An 11663-nucleotide genomic window follows, 5' to 3' on the forward strand; every position below is an offset into this window, starting at 1 on the left:
GTTTGTAAATTATGGGAAGTAAAAAACCAAAACAGAACCTCAGATCTCCACATATTATTGGAGTTTCTTCTAAAACAAGAACAGCAAAAAAATCCAGAACGTGCTGTAGTTTGAGATGTGAATGTTAATTGCCATGCATTATTCACAGTATTGGTGAGTCTTTGCTGGATGGTTTTGTTTCAGTATTAGTTGTCTCTGGAGTTTATTTATGAATGCTGACTTACCCTCTGCATTTAGGAGAACTTAGTAGAAAGCAAACATCACAAGCTGGCTCGAAGTTTAAGAAGTGGACCTTCTGATCATGATCTGAAGCCTAATGCAGCTACCCGAGATCAGCTCAATGTAAGTCAGTCGTATGATGGCTGAAATCAATTTTATTAGGTATGTTGGTATTAATAAAAGGTGACAGTTTAAGGAAAATACAGTTAATTTCAGTTTATTAAAAAATCGTTAATGAAGTAATGTTTTAACTGTTTCTTACAAGTGCTTGGTTAGTTGGGTCCAATTCAAAGTAAGAACAGTTTGGGGGTGATAGGAACATATATTCTGCACATATCATGTAGGTGTTCATGGTGGTCTTAAGGTAACAGTGTATGCTTGCCTACACTGCTAGTTCAGTCATCCATGTAACTGAGGAGCATCACTATGATAGCATGAGGACTTTATGTTGTTGGAAAGTGTTTTAGTTTTGTTTTTTTCCTGGCTATTCTTGTGTGTTGTTAGTGGTGTGCTTTGTTACAGTGCAGCCTGTTAACTTGTTGGTAATGCCTGTTCATGTTTTTAAACTCACTTTCTGACTGTGTCTAATAGATCATAGTGAGTTACCCACCAACAAAGCAGCTAACGTATGAGGAGCAGGATCTGGTTTGGAAATTCAGATACTACCTTACTCATCAGGAGAAGGTGAGTTGAATGATTTGACAGGGCTTACTAGTGCAAGAGGTGCTTCTTCTGACACTCATTCTGCAATGCCCTGTGCTTGCCAAGGTATAGAGCTTCAGTGTCTTAGAGGTTAGTCAGAATTATTTTAACTTTTTCTACAATGCTACTGAATTAAAAATTAGTGACTCTGATTTTTCCTGTTAAATCATGTGAATTGGCTGTTAGTACAGCAGTCTTTCTGCAAACACTGACTGTCAGCCTAAAATGCCAGTGTTATGCAGCTTGCCTTCGGCAAAGAAAAATTATTAAAGAGGTGCTTCTCCATCCCTTGTAGACAAGGGCTGCACTTCCAGAATAAGTAGTAGCACAATAGAAGCTATAAGTAAGCTACATAGCTAAATACTCCTCCAGCAGTGGGCAGTTTTTATATAGTGGTGATTGTGTTGGAGCAATAACCATTGACTTTATATTTTACTTGGAAGATAACTCAGCTGCATTTTTTGGTGACATAATAAAGCTATCCAGTATCGTATTGTCAACTTACCCAAGTAAGGTTCTCCAAATTTGTGCTTATGTAAATATAGTCTGAACCTAATTATACCTTAATGTGAAGAATTAATTCCTGTGTTCATTTGTTTAGCCTGGCTTTTCACTGGTGAATTGTCCAATCTCCTTCTGTTCAGGCCTTGACAAAATTCTTAAAATGTGTCAACTGGGACCTCCCACAGGAGGCGAAGCAAGCGCTGGAGCTGCTTGGCAAGTGGAAGCCCATGGATGTGGAAGACTCTCTAGAACTTCTGTCATCTCACTTCTCCAACCCCACGGTCCGGCGCTACGCTGTCGCTCGCCTTCAGCAGGCTGATGATGAGGTATTCACTGCTCTCTGGGTGCTCAGGAAAGTCAGCTGGCCTCAGGTTTTTTTATCTTACTGTGTACTTGAAATGTTTACTACTTTTTAAGGCATTTCAGTGAATAGTGATGGAAAATAAAAAAAAAAATTACTGTGATACTTTTTACTGTGAGGTCTTTATGGAGCAAAGTCTTCACATTGTTAAGTGGCACTTATTGGTAATTGTCTTAGTGTAAACAGCCAGTGACAAGTGGTTTTGTCAAACATGGTGAAACAACCATGTCTTCTCCCGAAGAAACTAGTGGTAAATTTTAAATGTTGACCTGCATAGAAGAGCTCTGAACCTAGTCTACTAAAATATTTGCAATAAATCCATCTGTAAATGGCAGGAGCATATTGTCATAGTCTTGGTAAAGAAAGTGAGCAGAAGAGCATCTGTAGAAATAAGGTGCTTCTAATTATATACTGATTAGAACATGATGAGCTGTGGTTTGTGATTAGAGCCTACTTCATCGATGCTAATCTGTTAAATTTTAATTATTTCTATATTTTATTTTCTTTTTACAGTAAAAAAAAAAAAATACTTTGAATGTATTACCATAACCCTTGAATCCTTGGCAATCAGTAGAGTTTAAAATAAGGAGCATAAATACATCCAATTTTTGCAAGCCTGCCTCAGTAGCCAAGGTCATACTGCTTTGACTTTAAAAAATTTACCTTTTATGAAGCATTTGGATAGACTTAAATAGAAGAGTGAACAAATTGAATAGAATAAAGAAAAAATTCATTATAGATGTCATTTAAAATAGATAAGATATGTGAGGTTTTTTTTGGATCTCCAGCTACACAAGGGATAAAAAAAAAAATAGTGCTTAAGAGAGGGGAGAATATGAATTCCTGGTAACATGGTGCAGATTTTATGCTCGAACTCTCTTTTTAGGAACCATAAACTAAAAAGCTTATTTTGTGGATCCTGGAAGCCAGTAGGGAAGCTTAAGTAAAGAAAACTTTAAAGTAGTAATTGCACTTAAATATTTCCTTAGTTAGCACTTACTACCTTTTGAATAATGAACCAGCAGTAGTGGGGTAATTGAGTGTCTTTTGGGAGTCAAGCTCCATCCTACACCAGTTTTTCTATTGTATGTTGCTTACTAGAGAGACCCCAATTTCCATTTCTTTATAGGTCACTAAATCATGATGAATTTTCTATACATTAGAAGTTTGAAACATAGAGTGTCTAGACTGTTTTGTCTGACCTCTTCAATTAATTTGCATTTTTTTCCTCCATGAGGATTTGCTTATGTACCTGCTACAGTTAGTCCAGGCGTTGAAATATGAAAACTTTGATGACATAAAGAATGGACTGGAACCTAGCAAGAGGGACAGTCAGGGTCCAATGTCAGAAAGCATGGCAACGTCGGGAACCAATGGTGCAGAAATAGACAGGTAAGAATATTGAACTTCCAGTTTAAAAGCAGATGTGTAACTTTGTAATCCCCAAATTCTTTCTCCTTTTAAGGGACCATTGCATAATCAACATCCTGTTTTATAACCTGAAGTGGTGACATGAAAAAAAAAAGGCTAAAAAATAACGTCTGAACTTTGACAAAATACATCCCCTGACTACAGATAGTTTGCAGAGCAAACATCCTTAATCTTGAAGTTGTGGCCTTTGACCTCAGCATCTGAAAGGAAGACAGCTTCTGGAGATCAGGAAAAACACTGGCATTGCTTCCTTCTGTCCTTGCAAAAGTTAGGATTTCTTCATTAAAGCTGTATGAGGCTCTGTTACCCACTTTCATCAAAGAATATAGGTCTAGAAGTCTGAGTCAGTCTGAAATGGAAAGAAATTTCTTCCTGCTCCTGCAAAAGAAGGTGTAAGGAGGGTCCTGTGAACACAAAGGAACTGGCAGAGCACGCTTTTTATCCTTGGAGGAATCCAAAGGAAAGGCTTAAATATCTAATTGATACAGTACTAAACAAGGTGCAAATAAACTTGGTTAACTGACATGCCTTGTGACTATTTAACATAAATTTCCGGGTTTTTTAGTCTTAAGCTTCAGTGTCTAATCACTTGTTTCACTAGGGCATAGTTTTTGTATTACAAGTATGCTGCTTTCCATTGATCTTGCTGCTCAGCTGTAGAGTGGGTGTCCTGGGATGTATGGTGTATTTTGAGGCTGCAGTGACACTTAGACTTTAGCAGAGCTGTATGATTGCTTCCTTTCAGGTAAATTTGCTGTCTGATAATTTTGCCTTGCAAGCGTTTGGTTTGTCTACTCTGTTATGTGTAATTGCATTCCAGAGATGAGTGCTTGCAGGTGCTGTGTATTAGCAGTTTCATCTTAAAAACATTTAAAATAAGCTTATCCTGGAAATGCAGATTTGCTGAATTCCCATCTATGTCTGCTTATTTTTTATGGAAGATGAAACAAAATGCTAAGCTTGATGTGAGTGACTGTCCTTCACAGCCATAAATGGTGGTAGCTATCCAGGCACAGGATTTTGCTGTTCAGGAACTGCAGCTGTCAAAGTTGCTGTTCTTGCAGTTTGTTCTGAAACAGGGTTGAGATACGATTTGCAAAGATATTTTGCTTCCAGTTTTCTGACTTCATTGTGCTGTGGAAGTGGAAAGCATTGCTATTTCTATGCATGCCACCTGCCCCCTAACTAAGAGCTTTGAATAATGCCAGTTTTCTGTTTTCCTTTATGTAGTTCCCAGATCATGAGTCCTAACCCACCTGTTTCTTCACCACCTCTCACTTCTAAGACAAAGGAGCTTGCAGACAACGAAAACCTGGATGTAAGTAAAATGCTTTACCTTGCATTCTTGATACTTTTTTAGTGGCCTGATACTGGGTTTTGTTCTTGTTTGTGAATGTTTGAGTCTTTATCTCGCTGAGTAAAGTGCTCAAAGAATATAAATGTAAAGTAAATGCCAAGAAAATAGCAGTAGTTTAACTGAATAATTTTTTACAGGGCATCTATTTATGTACACCGTCACACTGTCTAAAACTGGGGGACTTGGCACTGAATTCTTCATAAAATTAGAGTACTCTCTGTTGAAGGAGAAAGTCATTGCAAAGGCTGTCACATGCTGATGAGATCCTAACAATGGCATGTGTTTGAGGTGTTTCAAAGGAGGCTTTCTGATGTGAAACAGTGATCCAAATGTTTCAGTGTCCACAATCTGTTCTTCCTGTAGCCATATTTTTTGGCATGCCTGTCATCTTTTTTGAACCTAAGTGAGACACTGTATTGATTCACATCTACCAAGGATTATACTCTATTTATACCATGAGTAAAAGAGTATTAAGAGTGGGACTGGGGAGAAGGGAAGATAGAAGGTAAAGACAGTTTGAGGGAATCTTTTTTTAAACTAATGTATATTTAATTGGTCTTTTAACTAAGGATCCATTCCCTGTTGCAAGTCTTCTTTGAGTCTCACTACTGCATAGAAAATATGCCTCAATGTGAGCATATCAGTAAAGATACACAGATTTCTTGTTAGCTGGAATATTAAACTCTGAAAAAGCAAAATGCTGTGTATGCTCTACAGGCTTGTTCTACATTTTGACATAAAGAAAATCTTAAAGAGTTTTAGGTCTTCTAGGTGCAAAACACGGAAGCAAATCTTTTTCAGGGTTTAGTCTTACAGCAAAGGATAATTGCATAGGAGGAATGTGTAATATACTGTAAACAGAAACCTTGCATTCTGTTTGTGGTTGGACAACATCATGCACTTGTGGCATGTTGGTAAACGTATTACTGTAGTGTCAGACTTTTTCTACTTGTAGTGTTGTTGCTGCATTTGGAGTAACATTAAGACTTACATGATTTAAATAATAGTTGGATTGGATTCAGATTTTAGAAGGAAACGTATCTCTCAGTTATTTGAGGTTTTTACTTAACTACTTTTCTCTCTCAAGTGCTTAGTCTTCTTTATAAACAAATTTTACTTTTCTTAAATCCCTTCCAGCAAGACCTTTGCACTTTCTTGATATCACGAGCGTGCAAAAATTCCACGTTGGCAAACTACTTGTACTGGTAGGTTAGAAACTATTTATTCATACTCTATCAATGTCTAGTTCAAATCAAAGCTATAATGGCCAAAATGATGCACAGCAGAAGATGACCTGTCCTGAGAAGCTGAAAATCTCAGTTTCTTTCAGCATGAAGTAGTAAATATAAAAAAAATATACATCTGAACAGAAACTTAGGAAGAGGAGGGCACTGGCTTTTAAAAGACACAGATAGGCTTTGCTGTTGTGTTTATATTTTTTGACAGTGTTGGCTAGAATATTGGAAGCTATACACCTTAGTATTAATCAGGGTGGACTTTATGAAGGTTCATAACACACTTTGTGCTAATCTGATTTTTTTAGATTTCATTTGTGGTTAATTATAAGCACAAACAAAATGTCATTGCAACGGTGTACGTTCTTAAGGGGAACTTCAGTTGTTTCATCTAGATAGTGGAGAGGTAAGGGTACTTAGCTGAGGATCTTGTCTCATTTCAGTGGCTTAAGAATTAAATTAGGTGCTTATACTAGTCATCTGCATGCCTCCTCAGGACTCATTTGCAGGTAGGTGTTACCTCATTTTGAAGAAGGAAAATGAGGGGGATAGAGCTGTGCTCTGGAAATGTGTGTGTGTGTATGTGTATATATATGCATATATACCACACATACAGCTGTTCACCTGTGTATACACAAGTGTTTGAAAATAGAGAGCTTAGTTGTCTTTTGTATGGATAACATTAAGTCAAATGATTCTCATTTGTATCCTTTGTAGATGGATCTAATAATTGAAAATACTAATACACATAGATCATATGTTAACGTGCTATAGATACATTATGAATTGGGAACAGTTTGATATGTGGTGTAAACCTAACAAACTTTTTCTTACAAACTTTTTAAAAGAACCCTAGCCTGTCCTGGGAATCATTTAATTCGTAAATATCTTTTTAAATTCTGTTATTTCATTGCCTCTTCAGTAGATTGAATTTTAAAATATTTAAATGCATGACTTAACTACCATTCCTTAGTGTACATTCTCTTATTGCAGTGGCCAAAGATAATGTTTGGTTTCAGAAAAAGTGGTATTAAATTTAAATGATTAAAATAATTCCAGGCTGAATTGATGTGAACACAAGCCAAATGCTTGGCCTAATCAAACATTCTTCATTAAGTCTTAGTACATTAGCTTATTTCTATCAAATTGATAGAAACTGTGCACTTAAATTTCAGCAGCTTCTCAGACAGTCTACAGAAAGTTCAAACATCCAGAGCTCTGAAGTTTTTGTCTTCTGACTTCAAGAAATCCCAACCACCAAACCAAAAAATGCAGTCAGTTTTTTCTTTGTTTTCTTTCCAGACATCTCAATTTCTCAGTGACAAAATACAAATGTTGCAGCCACTGTTTGAGCTGACATAGCCATAAATCCTGTTGGCTGCTGATCAATTGCTTGTTTCAACTGTCCAGACACAGCATGCACCTAAAATAATCAATGGAAAAAGTACAATAACCCTTGAAAATCAAATCTCCTGCTCAGTCACTTATCATTGTAAAGCTATCCTATCCTTATACTTTAACAGTAGCTGAAAAAGTCAGTGCTACTGCTTTTTTCTGTCTCTTCTTCAGATGTATGAGACATCTGTCCAAGTGTAAAGCATTACTCTTTACTCCTCGTTTCAAGATGGCTTTGAGAAACTGTCTAGGGCTTTTTAACAAATGAAGATGAAAATGTCATGTTTCAATTAATTACTTTGTTTTGTCCTTGAAATTTTAGTGCACAGATTTATAAGTATGGACTTGTATACAGATATTAATGCCATCTAGTTTTGTTGCTTTATTAAAGGAATGGTGTGGAACAATACATTAGCAAAGTTTTTGGAGTAATATTCATAGATTCCTTGAGGTAGTACTCATGGAGTTGTGATAATTGAGATTAAGCTATTGAATTGAGATAATACTCATGGAAGAAGCTACAGAGACTTGATTTTAATGTATATAATATCACCTCCCCTCTGAGGACAGTCTTGAGAGAGTTGGGTTTTTTTATCCTGAAGGATGCTCCAGGAAGACCTTATAGCAGCCTTCAGTACTTAAAGGGGGCCTACAGGAAAGATGAGGATGAAGGACAACAGTTTTAAACTTAAAGATCATAGATTTAGATTAGATATTAGGAAGAAATTCATTACAGTGAGGGTGGTGAGATACTGAAACAGGTTTCCCAGGGAAGTTCAGGATGCCCCATCTCTGGAAGTGTTCAAGGCCAGGGTGGATGTGGCTTTGAGCAACCTGGTCTAGTGGGAGGTGTCCTTGCCCATGGCACAGGCATTGGAACTAGATGATCTTTATAAAGTTCCTTCCAACTCAAACCTTTCCTTGATTTTATGTATTTTGTACTTATAAGTAACATTGGTCAAATCTGATCAGGTGTAAATGACAGTCCTCTAATCTTGTCCCATAATCATTCAACTGCAAAGAAATTCTTCCCAAGTGCAAAAGGAAGGGCTAAATTAGCTGGCAGCTAATGAAGTTCAAGTGTGTGTTGAATGTGTAGAGTCACTTCTGAACCCAAAGTGTTTGAAAATTAGCTGACCTGCTTTTTTCTTACCTTCTTTAATAGCAGGCTTATGTGTTCTTACTGGGTAGCACAAGGAGATAGTGAACAACAGAAAGACCTTCAGTGCATAACTGCTCTTCGTTTGTCAGTGCTGTGAACAGAATTAAACACAAAAGCATTCCAAACAACTGCTTTGCTATTTATTGAAATAAATTTCCAATATAACAGTCTCAAACTGTTAGCAGTGAAGACTTGTTTTGGAATGTAGACTTTGCAGAGCTGCCTCAGGACCAATACTGTCTCTTCCACCATTGCTAATGTCAAATAGGGAGCGGGTAGGGTGGGATTCTTCTTGGTTTTGCAGGTATACCTGAATAGCAAGTCTGCAGCCACTACATTGTGCAGAGGGCAATAGGACAGGGGAATGCCTGCTCCTGCCATGTGTACTGCTTGGTTGGAGTGTGTGTACAGTTTGGACTTCTGACTTGCCCTGAGTGATGCCATTGTATTTCAAAGACCTCAGAAGCTTTGATAGGCTCTCCTGATCCAAGAGAGAATTTACAGTTTTGAAAAACTCTTCTCTTGGTTAAGGTGGAATTAGATCTCTAAGATTGACTTTGTTTTTAGTTCTAGGTCTGTATTACAGATCTACTGTATTTCACTCCAGTTGTGCAGCACCAGCGTATGGCATAACTTGGGTTGTTTTTGTGCTGCAGGTATGTAATAGTGGAGTGTGAAGACCAGGACACGCAGCAGAGGGACCCAAAGACTCATGAAATGTACTTAAATGTGATGAGAAGATTTAGTCAGGCTTTGCTGAAGGTAATGCCTGTGTGATAGACATGCATAGTGGTTTGGGGTACTCTTTCTTCAGAAGGGTGCAGGTGTCTAGGAGGACAACAGCTTTTTATACCCAGTGTACTGAAATTTGTGAAAAGGTTCTATTTCTGCTTGGATTTTGAGTTTGTTGTAAACCAAGGAAAATGTTGAAAAGAACAAGTATTGAGAACTCTTCACTGTTTTATTGCTGTTAGTAGCATGCTGGCCTAAAATCCTCTGCTTTGTGTAATCAATTTATTTTACTTATTTATAATTTTTTTAAAAAACATTTTTTATTTATAATCAATTTATTTTATTTATGATTTCTTTATTGGAGGCACTTGTCCCTGCAGTGCAAATTGAGACAAGAGACATGTTTTGAATTCGGTGTTATTTTGTCTGTCAGCAGCAGAGGGTGCTGGAGCAGCAGGGAAAAAAGGCAGGAATGGAAAACAAGCTTTTGTGAATTGCAAGCTGTAATTTATAGCAGATGTGCAGTCTTTCTTGATTTTACTTAATTCTTAACACTAACAGTTAATTCTGATTTTAGGGATATAACTGAAATCTTTTATGCTTCATATGAATATTCCATGTGCTTATCTTTACTTAACTTCCTTTGGCTGTGTGAATAGGTTTGTCATGCATGAGTGTTCCACACTAGAGCTGCTGAAGCAAATTGAGGTGTACTGGTAGGTCAGATAATTGATTGCCAGCTACAGTGATTCTGATTGTGTTTTACAGAAAATACCTGTTGAATTGGCAAGAAATTGATTGTTATTCACTTAAGTCTTAAAAGCCCAAAGGGCTAGGGATAAAGGAATAATTTCTAGATACAATAATTACAGACCAAAGGACTGATTTTGTTTCTTCTAATTCATTAGGGTGATAAGTCTGTCCGAGTCATGCGCTCCTTGCTGGCCGCTCAGCAGACGTTTGTGGACCGGCTGGTCCATGTGATGAAGGCAGTGCAGCGTGAAAGCGGGAACCGTAAGAAAAAGGTAACTACAGGATTGCAAAACTTACCTCTGGCTAGAGTCTGACAAGAGGAATGTTAGCTTTCCACTAAAAAATTGACTAGCAGCAAGGTCTCTTTTGTTCCAAGACCAACAAAACTGCTTTATGAGCTATGTGTTTAAAAGAACTTTGCCTCTTGATAAAGCTTGAGGAAAGTATTTCTGTCATAGGTGCATTTTAAGAAGATTTGTCCTTTTTAGTTAAATATTTCAAGTGAACTTGACGGATGGTGTATGGGGAGAAAGCAGGAATCCAATCCAAAGGGTTTTCCATTCATGTGTTTTCTTTTCCTCTGACACACATCAGGATTTTTATACATGGATTTTTTCAGTGTGACGATGATTTTTGTCACCTTTCTTTAAATCTGTGGGATATATCTGCAGAAGAAAATGAAACAATGCATTGCATCCTTTTTATGAAATTTTGTGTATGTTCTGTGCATCAGTAATAAAAGTAACTAAAAGAGGAAGAGGGTTTTTCGGCTCATAAGAGTGTATTTCCTTCTTGTGCAATACATTGTTAGTGTTCTGTCATATATTAGTTTATAATTGCCAGGACATTTCTGTAAAACTAAAAAGCACATAGCTTTTAGTTTTTGGTTAAAATCTAGCTAATCACTAGACGAATTCCTAACAGGAGTGAGCTACCTTGCTCTGTGCCTATGCCTGTTACATTCAATAGGGGGAAAGACTAGACACTTCTATCTATTGGACCTGTATTACTCAAAACAACACGTGTAAAGTACTCGAAAATTGACTAGTACTGTGCTTCTGGTAGCTCCAGATGCAGGAATGTAGAACAGTCCCTGAAATCAGATCTATGCAAGCTGTTGCTCGTTTGGTTCATTGGTGGTAGGGGATGTCTTTTTGTTGAGGGTTATAGAGGACCAGAGCTAAAGACATGAATCACGTTTCTGAAACAGAACTAACATTTGATAGCGGTGTGGAAAACAAATCATCCTGCTACTTGTGCAGGCAAATTAGAAAGAGGTTTTTCTGAGACTGTTATGTCTGGCACTTATAAAAATGTTTGAGTATACTCAGATGGAATATCTGCTTCCTTATTCAGAATCCTTCAGAGGATCTTTATTTCACTGGATTTTAAAAGTGAAACCTTGATTCTTTGGAAGAGTGAAAAAAACTGAATACATTGGATATTAATAATACATTCTTGGTTAAAAGACTTTTTAACTGTTCATATATACATGATACTTGCTTTATGGTTGGTTTTCTTTAAAAGCAATTTTTTATTCTTTTAGAATGAGAGGCTTCAGGCGTTATTAGCAGATAACGAAAAGATGAATTTAGCAGATATGGAACTTATTCCACTTCCTCTGGAACCTCAAGTGAAAATTAAAGGGATAATCCCTGAAAAAGCCACACTCTTCAAGGTAAATGAGATCTTCTGAATCACTGAGATATGAATCTTACAAGCACTCAGCTTAGAAGCATCAGTTGAAATGTTTAAAGGGTCTGTCATTGTTCAGACAAAAATATAACTGTAAAGAACCCTTGAAGTGGTTCA

The 11663-nt window shown here is 37.0% G+C and overlaps 1 protein-coding gene across 1 annotated transcript in view; it reads left to right on the forward strand.

The window, feature by feature from the left end:
- PIK3C3 (phosphatidylinositol 3-kinase, catalytic subunit type 3) overlaps positions 1–11663 on the forward strand; it is a gene marked incomplete at both ends in the record, with an annotated part of 66490 nt that overhangs the window by 15123 nt on the left and 39704 nt on the right. The window contains 9 exons of the mRNA XM_008938346.1: positions 238–342; positions 811–903; positions 1566–1751; positions 3024–3178; positions 4448–4535; positions 5712–5779; positions 9023–9128; positions 10007–10123; positions 11398–11529. Coding sequence (XP_008936594.1) covers positions 238–342; positions 811–903; positions 1566–1751; positions 3024–3178; positions 4448–4535; positions 5712–5779; positions 9023–9128; positions 10007–10123; positions 11398–11529 — 1050 coding nt within the window. The remainder of the gene's footprint in view (positions 1–237; positions 343–810; positions 904–1565; positions 1752–3023; positions 3179–4447; positions 4536–5711; positions 5780–9022; positions 9129–10006; positions 10124–11397; positions 11530–11663) is intronic.

The sequence above is a fragment of the Merops nubicus genome, unplaced genomic scaffold (genome assembly GCF_000691845.1).
Source record: "Merops nubicus isolate BGI_N331 unplaced genomic scaffold, ASM69184v1 scaffold6760, whole genome shotgun sequence".
NCBI classification, from domain to species: domain Eukaryota; kingdom Metazoa; phylum Chordata; class Aves; order Coraciiformes; family Meropidae; genus Merops; species Merops nubicus.